General features: G+C 44.9%; 2 protein-coding genes across 2 annotated transcripts; both read right to left on the bottom strand.

Annotated features, from left to right (window-relative positions):
- Nucleotides 1-6,475: 6,475 nt before the first annotated feature.
- Nucleotides 6,476-9,596, bottom strand: LOC124477862 (E3 ubiquitin-protein ligase rnf146-like). The gene is made up of 2 exons (XM_047035928.1): nt 9,402-9,596; nt 6,476-8,672 (listed from the first exon to the last, which is right to left on the bottom strand). The coding sequence occupies exons 1-2, from the start codon at nt 9,419-9,421 to the stop codon at nt 7,571-7,573; spliced, it is 1,122 nt and encodes a 373-aa protein (XP_046891884.1). The 5' UTR covers nt 9,422-9,596; the 3' UTR covers nt 6,476-7,570.
- Nucleotides 9,597-12,761: 3,165 nt separating this feature from the next.
- Nucleotides 12,762-18,759, bottom strand: LOC124478156 (estrogen-related receptor gamma-like). The gene is made up of 4 exons (XM_047036330.1): nt 17,232-18,759; nt 16,717-16,899; nt 14,726-14,995; nt 12,762-14,594 (listed from the first exon to the last, which is right to left on the bottom strand). Exons 1-4 carry the CDS (start codon nt 17,404-17,406, stop codon nt 14,350-14,352), a joined length of 873 nt encoding a protein of 290 aa, XP_046892286.1. The 5' UTR covers nt 17,407-18,759; the 3' UTR covers nt 12,762-14,349.
- Between the last annotated feature and the right edge of the window lie 34 nt (nt 18,760-18,793).

Genomic DNA, 18,793 nt, shown 5'->3' with positions numbered 1-18,793 from the left:
AAAGAGAAAGACAGACACAGAGACAGACAGACAGACAGACAGACAGACAGACAGACAGACAGACAGACAGACAGACAGACAGACAGACAGACAGACAGAAGATAAATACAAAGAGAGTGAAAGAGAGAGAGATGTGAGGGGTGACTCATCTTCCTCTTCTGTTTTCCCTCTCCCCTCCTCAGTATCCTCGTCACTGTGACTTTCTTGCTTTCATGTCAACCCTGCTTCTCCCCTGGCTTGGACCCCGAGACCCACAAACTGTCCCTGTCATCTCACTTTCTGTTTCCCTTCATCGCCCTCTTCTCTCCCTCGTCCTCATGAAGGGCACACACACAGACTGGCAGCCCTGGGCACAAAGTGTTCCCGGCGTGTGCTCTATTCGTGAGCGAGGAAGGCAGTGCCAGCACTAGGATCAGGGGACGCCACATGACTGGGCGAGGGGACCAGGGCAGTGGACAGTCCTTTAACAGCACAGACAGCTGAATGGTAGCCATGGTACTCCTGACGTCAGAGGGGGCCTTTGGCCCTGCCCCCCTCCCACCGGGTACAAAACTGGGCACATCATAAAATGATTTTTACGTAACAGTGCTACAGAGTTCGAGAGGTATCTATGCAAGCACTGTAAGCACATGCAAGCACACAGCCTGACATGTACACTCACACACAACAAATGCACAAACACAGGCACAAAAACACGACACACACATCATTCATAAAGCACTATTGAAGTTTCCACTGTGTGTTTGTGGTGTGTTGACCTTTCCACATTGTTGAAAGTTGAAAGTTCACACAACTTGACTCAAGTACATGTGCTTGTGTTCGGTGATGATGTCAGAAAACTCCCTGGCCAATGAGTAGAGATCATAAAAGTTAATGCATGTGTCAGGACGATGTTACCAAACGAGTTGTGGTTGGTACAGTCAGAAATAACATGCTAATGAGTAGCCATCAATTCTCAGTTGAAGCCCTCAAAGTAAGAAAATGTCAAGATTAAGTGGGTTTCCAAAATGATCTCCTCTGCTCAGCTATCCTGCAGTCCCGGAAGGCACGTGACGGTGTGGTGTTGTCACTCTGTGAGACCTGCTGAGGTCAAGTCAGCCAAGCAGTAGCAGGTGCTGAACACTCTCTGTGTCTCATCAGAGAGCAGTGGCAGTGCATTAGCAGAAGATAGATGTGGGTTTATTTAAAGTCCACCCATGGATAGGACACTATCCATACTGTCCTATAAGACAATAGCGTGAATACAGCCCTATTACATTGACAGTTATGCTTCCAGTTATGTTTTGTAGATAGTTAACTGAGAAGTTTACATCTTCAATCATATAGTGATTCTTTAATGGTCTACACTGGACTACTTCAATGAAGTGTTGCCCAAAACAGACCTGGGTCTTTAGTGGTATAGGGAAGCACATGGTCTCCACATGGTCTCCACATGGTCTCCACATGGTCTATACATGGTCTCCGCATGGTCTCCACATGTTCTCCACATGTGCTCATGAGCAGTACTTTTCACTTTACTCCCGACCTAAAAGAGGTCAGGTGCCAGTGAGGGCTCTAGGAAGAACTTCCAGGCAGAGGTGTATCTGTCACTCCTTCCTGTCCTCTTTATCTCTGTCCACCTGTCGCTTGTTCATTCCGTCTCCCTCTTTCTCTCTCTCCCCCCCCCCCTCTAGCATGTGTCAGTCTGCTACTGTAACATTCTCAAAATAGATGTTTAACTACCACTTTAACGTGTTTGAGTGTGTGGTGTGTGGATGTGTGTGTGGGTGTGCACGTGTGGACGGGCGATGGACAGGACCACCCTGCTCCACAGTTTCAACTCAAAGTCCTGAACTGAATCAATTTAACAACTTGTTCAATACCTTGTACACATGGAATGTTTTCTCTTGTGAAATAAAAAACAGTCCATTTGAGTTGTCTGAGACAACAGACATTTCAAGATGCTATCAGTTCAGTTACACTGTTTGTATTTCATTTCTCTCCATGCGCAACTTTGCTGGACATGCGTAAAGCTTGCTTCATGTTTAAAACATGACTTCCTACAGTATTTGATGATATGCTGCGAAGGCCACTGCCAAGAACAAGGGCAGACCACAATGTATCCTTCACTCTGCTGAGAGGGTGATCCTCTGCAGCCTGCCATCCCTCCAGGACCTGCCTGCTTCCAGGACCTGCCTGCTTCCAGGACCTGCCTGCTTCCAGGACCTGCCTGCTTCCAGGACCTGCCTGTTTCCGGGCCACTGAGGCTGGACGATTGTGGCCGACCCCTTCCCTTTCTGGACACCACCTCTTAACCCCTCCCCTCTGGAAGTCCATAAGGACCAACATCTTGTGGCACAGGTTTCTTCTCAACTGCAGTTGGCCTCATGAACAAGGCACTGTGTGGTACAGTTCTTACATGTACTCTTTTATGCGCTGTCTTTTGTACCTCTTGTTACTGTTTTGTTGCACATTTGCACTTTGTACTTGTCTCACTGTGCATTTACTGTTATCACTGTATGTTAATTATTATCATTTTGTCTAATTAAATCACTACATGTTTATTTTATCTGTTTACTATTATCACTATGGCCCAGTTACCCAGACATGTATTAAACCTAGCCCCTAAAAGAAGAGAAGAATGTTGTTGTCCAGGACTAGGCTTCATTCATGTCTGGGGACATGGGATGTTTATTGTTAAGCCCCATCAGAACAAAGCTAAGTCCTTGTTTATCTAAACTTACTTGGCAATAAATCTGTTTCTGAAGTGTTCAACTGAAATACAAATGTAAGATCATACAGTAACAATCTTATTGGTTTGGCAAACCATTTCCGATCAAAGACAAGTAACATTTTCCTACTTGGGCAGGTTTGACAAACCCCTGCAGCCGTTAAACTGGGCCAGTGGCATCGTCTAACTCAGTCCACAGTCCGTCTGTCCAACCTGTCAGAGGGTCCTAGTGAGGCCACTGAGGTGTCTGACACCAACACCTAGTGACGACAGTGGTTTTGGACACCAGTGACCTCACAATACTGACCAGGCTCCGTCAAGGGCGCCCGGAAGACCTTCACAATCTCAGAGTGCTTCATCAAAATAGAAGGAGGCCAAAAAAGCCCCTTTGAAATGGGATCTGTGGATCTCGTCTTTCAAAACAAGCCTCGGACGCACTCTCGTGTCTGCTTGAAAGAGGTGTCCATAATAGTGGACCACTTACTAACGTGTGACGAAGGGTGATCCCATTTAGCTTCATTTGAGGAGTTGTCTGGGAGGGTCTGCTCGCATGTTGGACTGGTCACGATGCAGGAAGTAGAAACTATAAGCGTAGATCACAGAACATAGATATATAGTGGGGTGAGTGGACAGTGGAGAAGTCAGTATCCCAGCTCATAGGAGCACTGAAAGGCTGGTATGGGACCTTTGTTTGAATAGCAAGGACCAAATGGGAGACTACTGGTTTTTGGTCATTGTTTAAGATCCTGCTAGAAGTTGTTAAGCCTTTGTAATGTTGCTATGGGCCAGCACATGAAAGAAAGCATTTTTCTAGATCATCCCTTCATGTTGGTCAATCATTGGTCAAAAGAATAGTGGTTTAAATCAACTTTCAAGACTGCAGCTGAACAGGAATACAACTTGTAATTAAAGGCAGGGAAGGTCATGCTTTTGGTGAAGCACTTTTTGCTGAAATAAACTTCACATCCTGTTAGAAAAAAAGCTGAAAATGCTCTGACAATGTTTGGACGATGCTGGACCAAATGTGATGATTGGATGGGCTACTTGCCTGTCTACCTACGTACCTACCTACCTGCGTGCACTCTGCCCGTCAAGTGAGGGTTCATGTGTTTTGGGGGAGTGACTTTGAAGGAAGGGGGTAGGATATTTTGAGTTTGATACTTTCAAAAGCCAAAATTAATAATTAAGTTAAACTCACTAACCCTGCCATCAAGCCATTAGCTTAACCTGTGAGTTCATGGCTGAACAATTCAAACCAGCATACATTACTCGATTAAAGCACATTTCCGAATACGTCAAATTTAATTTATCCATGAACATGACCTCGATAATGGTGTCATGCTGATCTTGCATTTCATTTAATTCCCACCTGCTGTTAATGTCGACAGTTGGCTGGGCGCAGCTTCAGAGTCTGAGGTTTATTGCTGTGATATATGTCGGCTGTTGGGATAGTGGAGGGTGGAGACATCCAGACGCTTCTCTGGTTCTGGCACTGGACCAGCTGAGTGACCTGCATGGACCCGTTTGACCTCACCCAGAGGAAGACAGTTGTGTCTATGAAGAAGGGGTAGAGGTAGAGGTAGCTGAGCGGTTAGGGAATCGGGCAACTAATCAGAAGGTTGCCAGTTTGATTCCCGGCCGTGACAAATGACGTTGTGTCCTTGGGCAAGGCCCTTCACCCTACTTGCCTCGGGGGGAATGTCCCTGTACTTACTGTAAGTCGCTCTGGATAAGAGCGTCTGATACAGGACCAAATGCAAAACCGAGGATTAGCAGTCCATTAATCGTAGTTCCTGATTGACTCTAGCTTTTACAGGCGCCGAAAATGTTCCACTGGGTACTGGACTGAGTCCGATATTACCGTCGTTATCTCATGTGCTGATTGTTTTAGCACCCGCTGACAGCCAAGCATCATGGGTTGTGGGTACCAACTTCTCTCACCACAAAAAAAACTATAGGCGCCTGAAAAAATGCACACGTTGATCCAGTCAACCAGTAGAGATGGTCATGAGACTCCGCTGTGCCAGCAGGGGACCTGACAACTGAAAATGGATCTCCCTCACACTTTCCCTCTCTCTCCTTTCCACTCCCCCCCTGATAATAACGTATACCGTACATCTGTCATTTGCAGTGTAAAAATCTTCTCTTCTACTATATGCATACACGCAACTTCCTCCATTCTCCAGCAACCAAAGTAAGAAAAAGAAAATGCATTTAACTGGAAATAACAATAATACACAGTACAATTCCTGTCCTTGGAAATGTGGAATACCTGTACACAATGGCACCATCGTAGCAGAACTGTATCATTGTACCATGACCTGTAAAAGAGGGAGCTAGTGTACAGGAAGACTGATGATTTCAGCGGGTGAGATTTGAGAGTTATTAATGGTTCTGAAGGCACCCACCGTGGTCACTGACATACCAGAGGTATTAATGGTGTTAGGCCGATGATGGTGGCTGTTGAATGAGGTCATTGCTGGCTCCCGGAGTGCGTGAGACTCTCAGGCTGTGCTTGTCACCCTGTCTGGCTCATCCTGTCCCGCCACTAGAAATACACACATGCATGCACATTACAGAATAAACAATCACCTCCCTGTTCAGAACTAAAGCCACAAGGTCACAACTTATACGGTAGACACGAAAACAACACTGCCTTCTGAATTCCAGGTTGGTGAGGGATCGGCTGCGATACTGCTATTCCTGTAGAGATTGGGCTCTGGGTGTGTGTGTGTGAGTAGGATCTCTGATGTCCCTCGTACACCGTATGTTGTGTTCGTTAACAGAGGTCAGACAGAGGTGCTTGTGTTCTTGCAGGTCCACCATACAACTCAAAAATGGACCAAGCACTGACAGGGGAATAACAGATGTTGTGGCCGTTGGCTGCACATCTCAGGGACGTGGGACACAGATGCAGGCCCCTGGTGCTGATCTGTGCTAGTCTGAGGCAGGGACACAAGCTGGCAGGTTGCAGGCATGCCCTGGAAAAGTGCTAGGCAGCTGTCTCAGGCAGTTTGAAAGTATGGAGATGATGTTAAGTGAATATAAAAGATTGTAATTGGTGTACTGTATTCTGTAAAATAGAAAGTGTGTGTGTGTTTGTACCCTGAGCAAATGGTCATTTTTGCATGATAAAAGATAAGTACAGGGTAACTTAAATCCTGATGCATGTGTCTATACAGTATGCGGAAGACTGTTTTGAGTTATGTGTGTGCATACATACGTTTCACTGCTGTCTCCCATCTGTCTGCCTCCAGCTACGAATGACCGACTTCCTCACACTAAGGTCTGCTGAACTCTTTCACCTCATTCTCTATTCTCCCTCCCTCCCTCCCTCTCTCTCGATTCTTTTCCTTTACATTATTTTATTAACTTCACAAATGTGTTCTTCTTCTTCCTTTTCCAGATAGATCACTTGATCAATCCCTCATTCGCTCTCTCCCTGATTACTGTACAGGGACTAAATGTCTTTCACCCTGTCACATTGGCATCATGTGACCCAATGTATCCCATCTATATGTGTCCCCCACTTGAAATGGCTACTTGACACATACAATATAAATCTGTATGTACTATCTAAATACAGTATGTCTGGGGGTATGGCATATCCATCTAAATATGACTCATACACGGCCGCCAATGTGTCTCATGATATATAAGTTGTGCTTCACAGAAGGTGTGTCTGTGTAGGTGCTTCGTTTCATGGACCCGTGACATGGGTAGACATAAGAATAGCATGTACAATCATCAGGTATAAGACTAAAAAACAACAAAATAACAACAGGTTTATTGGTTTAATAGTGGCACATATATCATGTTTCCAAATAAACAAGCCAGAAAGTATAAGTAAAAAGAAAAGCAGACATTTTTCATTTCATATTGACTGATTTGGTATTTGCTGAAACTTTTGGTGTTATTGACGGCTTCTTCTGTTGCGCTTGTGACTGACCAAGTGACATCACAAGCAGAGAAAGGGCCACACAGGTGGTGGCCATGGAAACACCCACCCACATGACCACACAGCTTCAGAGATTCATAAAAACATAACAATTTTTTTTTATGGCAGATGACAGAATATATTTTCATGTGAAGATTAGAGAGAGCTTTTTCTCATGTAAGTTTTGCTTTTGCATTGGAAGTATGCTTATAGTCCTCTCTAATGCGAATACAGGCACACTGTGCAGCATTCACATCAAACCAATGCAACACTCTGCTTAAGAGATAGGCTACATAACCTTAAAATTCCCTCAAGTAACAAAATCAACACAGAGGAATAAAACACAAACAAAAGGAGTTTAATGGCTTTAAAGACATAAAGATAGTCATCACAACAAGACATATCCATTCAACTAATTCCAATGACTTATGAACATTCAAAACGCAAAACAACTCAAGTCACTTTCTGAATTCAGTAGAATCCTCCAGCAATATACTGCAAACAGAACTGATCTGAATTTCTACCCGTTCAGTTTCTGCATCTCTAACACTGCCACATTTTCAAGCAGACGTTTGACACCTCAAAACACAAACTTACAGCAAAAACTGCATGACTACTGAAGATGCAGAGGTGCTTTTTGTCATCAGTCAAACTAAAATGAAAAAACCTCACTACACATTATTCATAAAATTTAAGACTGAGACATAGCCGTGCTAGATGAAAGACCTGTTGGTGGTAGTGGTTTTTGAGGTTGGTGAACTGCAGGTGCTACACATTACTTTGCAGGCAGCAAGGTTACTGATGGTGGCTCCATCACCCCCTTAACTGTCTTATTTCTACATTGAGGCTTTTTTGCTAGGCTGATTGTAGTACAGTGACTGACCATGATCTAGTGTGGTGGATTGTCTGTTGTTTCATTTCAGTCAGACCTCAGTCACCGTACACTGACCATCAGGGCTGTGTGAGCGAGCACTAACGCTGGAGAAGCTGCCATCAGGAGGGGGGCTGTCAGGCTGGCTCTCCCTCCACTGTGGCTGTGGCTGTCCGTGTCTTAGTTCCTGCCCCCCAAACTCCACTCTCCCCCTCTGCCTTCCCGGGCCCTCCATCTCCTCACCCTCGCTGCTACAAGATACCGATTCGTGCACGTGGCTGGCGTGAGAGGCAGTCTCCACTTCCTCCTCCTCGCCACCTTCTGGTTGGCTGATGAGGAGCTGGGAGAGTGAGTCCTCCAGAGAGGGGCGCAAGAGAGAAGCAGCGAAGACCTGATTGCCCCCCAGAACCATTGGGGGTCGGACATATGTAGGGGGAACCAAAGTGCCGGAGCTCCTCCACGCCTGTGACCGCGCTGTCACATCGGCTCCGTCGACCAAACTCCCCCGCTCTGTACGCCCTGCAGCCCCCCCTGATGTCACGGCCGGGAGGGTCTCCAGTCTGAGCCCGGCAACGCCCTTCTTGGGAATGTTCACCACGTCCCGCTTCATGCGTCGCCGCCGTCCGTGCTCATTGCGCCGATACTGCACCATGTTCTCCAGGTCAGCCACGTACAGGAAGCCGGAAATCAGCATCTCCACGCTCTTTCTGCCCCTGGCCGAGGATTCCTCCAACTCACGGCTGGTGCGCTCGTCGTACTGCCACCAGCCGTTCCTCCCCTCGTAGTACCAGGCTTGGCCAGCCTCCCCCAAGGCATCGTGGTCCCCTCTCCCCCCTCCAGCCACTGCCTTCAGCTCCTCTGGCGACAGCAGGGTGGGACGCTCTAGGAAGTCCTCGGGCACTTCCTGTCTGCAGAGGGCGCAGCGCTTGCTGTGCCAGGAGGCTCCCTTCACACACAGGAAACAGAAGATGTGGGTGCAGGGGAGGCGTACAGGGTGAATGCAGCTCTGGAGGCAGATGGCACACTCTGGGACAGATGTAGCCGAGGGGCAGAGGGAGGGGGTTGAGTCTGTGCTGGTCCCCCCCCTGGCTTCCATCATTTTAGCTTCAGAGAAAGAGTTTGAAGGAGGTTCCACCTCGCCATAGTTCACCATGCTAAAGGAGGAAGACAAGCAGTGTTATGCAGGTGTGCACACACTCTTCACAGAATTGTTCACTCAATTGGTATACACCATAATTTGTTATTTAATGGTGTATTGCTCTCAATTCATGTAGCCCCCAATTAATTTAGCAAACGCATCAACACTGATGTGAGGGGGGGATTTACACCTGCATGCTGAGCTTAAGCCTACACCCATCCTCTCGGTTGAGTAATGACATATTGTTGAATCACCTGACTTTCACAATAACCAAAACTGTTTTACAATGTATCAGATCTTACATTACGTCTTACGTCATCGCTCTTATTATAGCTCTTATTATATAGGTTGTATTAACCAGTGGTACACGAGCCAGCTTTCAAACGATTTGTCATGTAGAGTTAGTTGCTCCTGTAGCGTAATTTATAGGCTACCTAATTTTGTTTTAAGAATGTACAACTGCTCTTTTCGCATTTGGCGAAGCTACTGTACCTCACACAATACTTACGCTGCTGAGATCTTAACCAGAGGCTACGTTAAAATCTTTGTAATTACATAAATGAACCAAACAATAATAGTGAAAACGTGACGTTTTTAGCTCAGCACTGTGTGACACCCCTATTAGTAGCCTACGTTTGTTATGTGTGTCACGCTAATGTTGATGTGGCTAGTCCTGGCATTGTCTAGCTGTAGCTGTTCAGATAGAATGGGCAGCTACCACCACTGCTCGCGTCCAATCACTTGCCTTTCTGTATCTGGTTCCATTCGTACTTAAATAAAATCCGCTTAGACAAACATTTCGAAGATATTTGTTGTTATATCTTTAGCGTGCTACTATTGCAGGTCGGCGAGTGTGCACACCTTAGGCTATCCATGGAATATCTCATCTGCCAGATAAGCTTAGGTAGCAATAACAACAATCATCAAGAGGTAGCAGCCACTTCAGTAAGCGCTACTAGTAGGCTACTGTGAAGGTTTTTTCAAGGTAGACGGATGCTGCCCTCCGCCGGTTGAATAGAATCACAACATGTGAGACACTCCCTGTGTCACTGTCACCTACCAAAAACACCTCAGTGAGTGCTTATAGCTCTCAGGACTCCCTCTTGAGGAGAAATGCATACACTGACGTTACATTAAAATGTCTTTATTGCAAGTTGCTTGTGATAGAAGCATACATGTACATCATTTATGACAATATTGCACTTATACATTCGAGATTAATAGCAAACCAGGATGCATTTTTAGCAAAATAACAACACTTGATTGACACAGTTATTTCCCATAAAGACTGAAGTAAGCACTTTGGCATATCAAGATTCTGTTCTGAAGTGTACAAAGTAGGCTTCAGCAAACCAAACAATTACTTACCAACATGACAGAATTGGAGTGTAGTCAGTTACTTATCTGAACAGTAAGCATTTCTCAATACTACAAAATAATACTTATGTCTAAAGATGTACATGCATTTGTTTAACTGTGGACGGTATCCATTTGACCCCAATTATCCAAATCTGAACAATACGTTTATTTTTTATTTTATAGTCGTTAACAGACTTGAGATACAGGGCATCTTTGCAGAGCTTTTTTTGCTCAGGGAAAGGCCCGCAGAGAAGGAGAGAATCCGGTAATTTTTCAGAATAAAACGTCTTTCAGATTCTGATAATCAATTAAAAGGAAATAATGTTTTTGTTTTTTTCTGTGGGGCCCTGTACCAAATGGCCACGAACCGGTACCGGTCCGCGGACTGGTGGTTGGGGAACGCTGCTAATCGATGCGCTATTGTAAATTTTTCATAGCAATACATTATTAATCCACAAGGTGGCGGTAAATTACCACTCAATTTCAACTCATGCCATGAGTCACAGTTGCATTGTCTGGAAGGCTACAGGGCAGGCCTACATACTCCCTTTGCTGTCTTGCGTGACAGTCCACTCCACTAAACCACTCACCTCGGCTGTCCATGGGGAGGATAACATGCAGACCTGACAGGCAGTTGTGGTGGAGGCCATTTAAGGACAGTCCAGTGCTTGTTCACATCAGGATAATCAACTAGTTAAGTATGGTAATCTCATACAATTTTGGGCCATGACACAGTGAAAGAATGTTTTAAACTGCCGTCTTCTATTGAAAAACTAAGATTGAGCTTTCTAAAGGCTAGCCTACCGTATGTGACATGAAATCAGAAAACAGTTGGGATGTTCCCACTTATCATACAACATACTTGCATCTGTATTTGCTCTTGCTAAGACATTGTTTGAGGAGCAGGATGAGCTTTACAGTGGGCCACATCGCTGCTGTATCACTGATATGGTCCGACTGTTCAAAGAAACACACAACCCTACCCATCCCAAGTTACTTATCGGATACGTTTCCGAAAAAGAAAGCTTGTTGTGCATGTTATTGTGATAAAGGAACGGCGTCCCTTTAACAAACTAATCAGCATTCATAGCTAGCCATGATGATTTGGGACAATGGTTTTTTTATTGGGAGAGTGATGTCACGCCTGAATGCCAGAATCAGCTTCTTTTTTTCTTTTCTTTTTTACAGCCCCTCTCCTCTGGGCTCATCCATCATTGGGTGTCTGAGAGACAAACACACTCTAACTCACTTAGAGAAGAGACATATTAGGATGTTGCGTCAATCACGGCCGCTAACTCACTTAAAACAAGCCCATGTGGTGGAAAAGCTGTTGGCCACGTCCCATGATGCAACACTTTGACCTGAATAAATGTCAAATATTGTTTTGTGTTGATGAATGTATTGTGGATGAATGTATTGTGGATCACTCGTTCATCCATCCATCCCTTATGGTACCTCTTTAATCCATTCATCCATCAGGATGTTCACTTCTATTCATCTTAGTCTGTACATGCTCACCCTACCATGTTCTTGTTTCCTCTTCTCTCCCTCTCTCGTCTCTTTTTCACCTTAATAACATTTCAGTTATCATCATGTGTTTCTGTAAGGCACATCTGTAAGTTGTTCTATGATAGGTGCTAGCAGGGTCGCTTGTATTGAATTTACACTGTACTGGTACTTGAAGCAGTACTGTTGGAAAATATTCTAATCATGTCTGATTCTGTCAGTGAGTGAATGTTTCATTTGTCAGGACCAGTATGGTATTGTGATTGATCCTGAGAGCCATGTAGCTGTGGCTAATGCTGCCTTATTGACTCAGAGCACAGTCACAACAAAGCATGAAATCTAAATGAGATGATAAATGGAAAACTTGATATACTTCACCATTACAGGCATTTTTAAATTACATTTTCAATATGATTGTCTGCTCACATTTCTGAAAGGTGTTTGTGTAAAATGTTTCACTGGAAATATCTTTGATTAAAAATGATCAGCTTGGTATAAAATGTATACAATTCCATTTGGAATACTAGGCCTAATCATCAGTTCCCTTTAATGTTGTATTACAGTTCTGTAATCACTCTCTCTCTCTCTCTCTCTCTCTCTCTCTCTCTCTCTCTCTCTCTCTCTCTCTCTCTCTCTCTCTCTCTCTCTCTCTCTCTATATATATATATATATATATATTTGTTCCACACTTCTGAGAAAACAGTGGAGAGAGGAATTCAACTGCCTGTATTCATTAGCTTCTTCAACAACCCCTGAAGACCAGTATAGGCCTCCCAAGTGCTGCTTCATTAAACTTCCACTTCATCAAAGAAATGTTGTTAATTATAGATTCCATCCAATGGGATCCTTTGCTCACCTCCCACTCCGCCTCCCCCATTTCTCCCAAAAGACTTCCCCCACCTGTCAAAGTGGAACGGCTGAATCTATCATTTATTGGTCGTCTTGGGATGTAAAACGCTGCAGTAGACTTAAAGTGGCAGGTTGTTGTCTGACAGAAGTCACTACGGTGGCCCAAGTGTCTATTATTCATGACTGACCCTCCCTCAGTCATTACACACTCCCCACACGTCCTTCCACCTTTGTTTTACATCACACACACATGTGTACTGTGTTAGCACCATTTCAACCAGTTGATTGTCACCTGACTTCCATTATACATTAATTATCTTTAGGTTTGATAGAATGTGATGTCATTTTCTGCCTATAGGAAGACACATTAAAAAGGAGCCACACATTAAACTGATTTGAAACAGAAAGCTTTTTTTTTTATTGCCCTAGAATCCACCTGAGAATCTGAACATTGGTAATTGATCAAATAGCATCTCTTGTCTGGCATTGGTTGTTATACTGTACACAGCAGAAGTAAGGACATACACTAACTCCCTCTCCTCCAGGATGTGTCGCTGCTTCACTCTCGCTGATATACTTTGTCACAAAAATATACAGGATATTCTGATACAGTACACAAACAGAGCAAACCATAGACATGAAACATTAAAACACAAACCTGTAACATTTAAGAATTTGTTAAAGTCTAAACTGACTCTCTTTTGTCTTTATTTCCCTTCATTTAAGGTGTACATTAAAATATGAATTTCTGACATTTCTACTCTCTGACATACAGACATACAGTATACAGTATAAACACACCACCACCAGTTCCCACTTATGGATAGAAGAAAGTAGTGCTTTGCACAAGTTATAATCTAAAACTTTACAACATTATCAGAGTTGAATTTTGTCAAGTATGTAAAAATCACTTGAATATGATGGTAAGTGAAGTAGTCAAGCAAGTACAAAAGGTATTGTTTACTTCACTGAACAACAGAGGCTAAAATCCTTTAGAAAATTATGTAAAGTTATTCTTCATTAATGCCACGCTGGTAAATAAAAATAATTATAATAATCAAGCAAACAATAAATATGTTTTTTTTTCTTCTACCTTCGTACACCATGAGTTCTATATTCCTCAAGTGCATCCCTGAACATATTTTAATAACAAAAATAAAGAGGCCATAGTTTTTGTTGTTGAAGACTTTGAAACAAGATGGCAGATTAATGTTAGCTTTCATCAATGGACATTGCCAGTGTGTAACCTGATGGTTACCAGTAGTGATTTTGCGTGTTATGGAGAGCACATGGTGCATAGGTATCTTCAATGTGTAGCACTTGATGCTTCTGATAAGTCAGGTCTGAGTATTTCCAGACAGGATACTATACATATTAATGGTGTTGATTGGAAACTATTTGACAATAATGATACAACCACTTAATTATTTGGCAAAACTATATATTGTAGCCTATCCTTTAGTTACTTGAATGGAAACGTCAAAATAGACAGTGAGTTGAAAACACAAAATAATTTCAATGCAAACGAAACAGGCTTCAAGCAGTTTTTCTATGTAAGGTTATCCTCGAGGATCTTCAAGTTTTATAATATATTGTGTTCAATTCACTACACTCCATTAGTCCTTCTGTCAAACAGACCATACGACCATTATTTCCTCTGGAAGAATATTATGATAACAGTGCGTTCTCCTCACCTTGGCTTTTGCAAGAGTCTAATGCTGTGACACAATGGCCGCACTCCTGATAAACACAAGAGCCAGACAGCATGTTGTAGCAGACATACTGAACTGCATGTGGAAACTGTGCCCTGTATCCAGCACTCAGCTCAAGAACATTAGTAGGATTCTTGAAGGATATCAATCCAGTTCTAAGGACCATCCAGTTCCAGTTTCAGTCTCGGGCCTATGAGGATCCCCATCACCCCCCTCCCCCCCCCCCCCCCACACACACCACCAACCCCACCCGCTCCCCGGAGAAGGTCAGACCTTGGCCTCCAGCAGCTCGAGGAACAGTTTATGCATAGGCACTCGGCCGTCCTGCTTAATGCTACAGAAGTGCTGAACGGCCCTGGAGGCTGTCTGTCGCAGCAGGGGGAGGCTCATGATGAGCTTGCCTGCCCGCCTGGGGTCCTCGGGGTGCTGGGTGCTCTCGTAGTCCTGCAGGGCCCCATGGAGCACATCCTGGAGACCCTGCACCGCCTCCAAGTCCTCAATTTGCATAGAATCTGGAGGGAGAGAAAGAAGGGATTACGGGTGGTGTTTAAAGCCTCAGCAATGGACGACAATCGACACTAAAACTCTCCAATTCAGAATTTTCTGCTTGAGTTACTTCGACAACGATAGCATTCCTTCTTACCTGAGTTGGCGAGCGCGATGGCTTTGAGAACCACAAACTCCTCCCTCTCCAGCTTCATGGCTCTGAACTTCCTCACTAGCTGCAGGATGGCGTTGTTGAGATCGAACAGACCTGCCTGTTTGGACTGCTCCTCGTCCATCACGTAGTCTTCAGCATACACAAGCTTGTCCTCCGAGGCCAGCGAGCGGAACACCACGCGCAGGATCAGGATCTCCATCCAGCCGCTCTGCAACAGACTCATCTGGTCTGCCAGCGAGAGCGAGGGGAAACCTGGATGGAGAGAGATGGGGAGACCGACAAGGAGAGAAATGGGGAGATTGTTAAGTATATATGTCTGCTGAGACAGAGCAACCACTGTTGCCATTGATGAGACAGTGGGAGGAATTTTCTGTAGAAAGACATGAGACATGTTTCAGAAAAGGTTGCTTCATACAGTGGTTAGAGGTTGAACGGCTAATCCTATGTGTCCCCTGAAGGACGGACCTAGAACAGAATTATACTCCCCCAGAGAGGAGGAATAAATCACACACACACACACACCATAATTAAACCAGATGATTTGTTTTATAGAAAAGCAAGGGAAAAGAGGAGGAGGACAGTCTTTCCTTTTTGACGCCATCAGTGATTATTATCTGGGTCTGGTGGTTTTACAATCACCATGGGAACGCCTCTGGCTCCCCTTCCTGTCTTATCTCTCTGTGATTGATTGGAAACGTCTGCAGACAATTTCATTGGTCGATAGAGATCAGTATTCTGAAACGGTATGATCGATCGCGGTGTGTATGGGTGTGTCTTTAAGGACTTAAATGGACAAACATTCATGAGAGCTATATATCTTGGAGTTTAGGACTTACTGGAGTGTGTGTCCATCCATCTGTCATCTTCATATCACCTAGATTTCCCCCCCCCCCCCCTTCGTTTAAACTTCACCGTAAAAAAATGTTTTCAAAAACAATGACAAAAAATGAGTTTGGGAGCGGGTCTTTAGCTAGTTCATCTGTATCTCAGAATTCACACCACATCAGTGTCTGTCTGCGTGACAGACCAGGACAAGATGGGGTAGCTGGCAGCCGAGTGGCCCAACTGGACTCACATCCCCCTGGACATCTCGCTTAGACAGCCTGGGTCTCTCTGCTGGTACCTCCAGCCACGGGCCATAACCTGCCACTCACACAGAACTGATGTGACACCACCATTACGCTGCTACGAGGGGGTCTGGAGCACAAAGGTCTCCTCTCTGTCTCCCTCCTCCTTTTCTCTCTCTGTCTTTGTCAGCCCCTCTGTCGCCTCTCTTCGCCAGTGTCTCTTCCTCGGCATCTGCTCCCTTGCTCTTTCGTTTACACTCTCTCCCTCCCTCTTCCTATCTTTTCTCCCAGTCGGTGGCCTCAGGTGACGAGGTGCATTTCCTTCCCCGGCTTTGCTGTGCTCTACCAGCCAAACCCTCCGCTGGCAGAGGACTCCAAATACACCCATCAGTCACACCGTGTTAGGCTCACACTTTGATGGTAAATGTTAGCGACAAGAAGGAGAGCTGTGGCACAGGATAACCACAGGGGCAAGCTATGGAGCTCTTCTTCTGTTCCTTGAGAACAATGAAAGTCTCGGTCGCACACACACACACACACACCTGCTTACAGGCAAGGGGGTTTGTTTTGTAAGCATTGCTGGACAAGCATAAGCAAAAACACAGGTGGTGATGTTTTGGGTGTGAAATACTGATAAGGAATTTTTCATTTGGGAAGAAAGGTATTTCAAATGAATACAGAGATAGAGAGATGACAGCTTGGATTTACAGACTCAGATGTCTCACCATCTTGGTTTAAACTCTTTGTGCGGCCAATTATTTTAGAGAGACAAGCATTAGTAGACGGTATAAAAGTGCTCCACCAAACACACAAAGTTGTTCAGGGGATATGGTAATTTGACAAGATAAACAGCTCAGAGCTGAAGTTTCTCATGTGTATGCTATGTTAGTGTGAGGGAGCACATACCTGGTATGTGCTTGGCCCAGCCGATATTGACCACGAGTTCACGGTCGGCGAGGTCACACAGTGTGGTCAATGCCTTGATGTCGCTGTCTGGGACCGTGGGGTCTGGCATGGCAAAGATCCCTTCGGGCTCAGCTAACAACAGTAAGGACACCACTTTGTTCTCTATAACGCCTCCCAGAGGGACTGAGAGAGAGAGAGAGAGAGAGAGAGAGAGAGAGAGAGAGAAAGAGATGGAGGAAGAGAGAGGAAGATAGAGATGGAGGAAGAGAGAGAGATCACATTTACATTTCATTCATTCAGCATTCGAATTTAGAATTTTTTAATCTTTTATCTTGACTTACAAATTGTGCACGTAGAAAGTACGGTAAAAGATCAGGGATCGGATGGAGAGAGAAGGAGAGATGAAGAAAGGGAGGGAAGGACTGCAAAGAGCACAGGAGAGGAACAGAGGGAATCTAGAGAAAGAGAGAACCCGCGGACGGCGAGATGAGTTGACGCTGTGTTTGGCTGCTTACATGCTCTCTTCTGGGGCAGGCCGCTCTGAGGGAGGAGACACGGGCTGTTTTCAGCATCAATCCTCCTCTTGTACTTCTGTCTGCCTCCACGCACGCGGTCCAGACGAACACCTGCAGCCAACAGCAGAACGTCAGACACACACACTTCACTTGGTACAACACATTGGATCCTCATGCGCACCCATTGACCTGTACACCGGACATCTGACAGATGGCTGTTTGTCTCTATGAGAGGTGTTTTGATCTATCCAGCAACACACACGCACATACACTCACACAAACATGCAAACACACACAGTGAAGTTTATTCATTCCTTCCATAAGATTGATCTTCCTTTCTTTCCAGAACTTTGATCATGTCCAGTTGACATGTCTTTCTTTGAACATGAACATCAATGGAAACATAAAGAGAGATGTCACATTTCTGGCATTGCAACATCAACCCTGTAACTCAATAGGCAACAACAGTCCAGCACCCAATGACAACTGCTCTTCTTAACAAGCTCCATGGTAACACTATCCCCTTGGGGATGGGGATTTAACAGGGAAGGGGAGTTTGGGGTTAGGTATTCAGGGTGTTAATTGTCTAACCATCCCTCCGCTACATCACACACACACACAGACACACACACCAACATACTGTATACTACACCACAGTGCCAGGGTGATACCCAACCCCCTCTACAAAGAGAAGGTATCTGTCTGGCTAAGGCTAACCTAACTTTTTTATTAGTGAGTTTTATTAGTGTTATTAGGTTACCTTACCTAGAGGCAGTTAAAGCAGCATACATATCTCATTAGCTCAGTCATAGCACATACACTCACTTTCTATTACTGGACAACAGCGAACACTGAGTTTACGGACTGTGAGTTGAAGGGTATAATGATGAAGATGTTTATAGCTCCACGATAGACAAGTAGAAGGTCTTGACTAGCTATGTTTGGCAGGTGAGACTTGGGATTTGGGGTGTGTCAAAGCAGAGGGTGCCGCGGGGGTCATTGTGATCAAAAGGTTTCCTATGTTGTGGCAGTGTATACTTTCCCCAGTGGCCATGCATGTGTTTGTGTGGGCGGCCAGGGTTACTCACACACATCGGAGCTAAGTGTAACTCTTCACAGAGGAATGTGCTGACAACCAGTAGGCCAGGAATAGGTTTGGAGGATAACAGCACATAAAGCACACACACACACAGCCCCGCTAGCTTGGGGCGATCTCGAGTCGTTTGATAAGCACGTGTCCAAGATCCGTGACCCCCATCTCCCCGACAAGCCCGTTTGAAGTCCCCGGAACGTCCCCCCAGAAGAGGAGATTTGCAAGGTCTCCAAACACACACAGAGGGATTAGGAGCAGGGAGATCCACAGGCTCCACAGAGCACCAGGAAACTAAACATGCTCTATGACATCATATCCCCGTGAGTGACCTCGCCACCTTGCTGAAGCTAAAGACACAATCCCACGCTACTCATGTGTTGGTCAGATGTATGGACCTCATGTCGTTTCTGAGCCTACCACCGTTGTTGCTTGTGATGGTGTTGGAAAAATTGAAGATGTAACACAATTA

Source organism: Hypomesus transpacificus, chromosome 15 (genome assembly GCF_021917145.1).
Source record: "Hypomesus transpacificus isolate Combined female chromosome 15, fHypTra1, whole genome shotgun sequence".
In the NCBI taxonomy this organism is placed as follows: domain Eukaryota; kingdom Metazoa; phylum Chordata; class Actinopteri; order Osmeriformes; family Osmeridae; genus Hypomesus; species Hypomesus transpacificus.
Note: the sequence above shows the minus strand (reverse complement) of the source record. Positions and strands in the feature narration are given on the sequence as shown.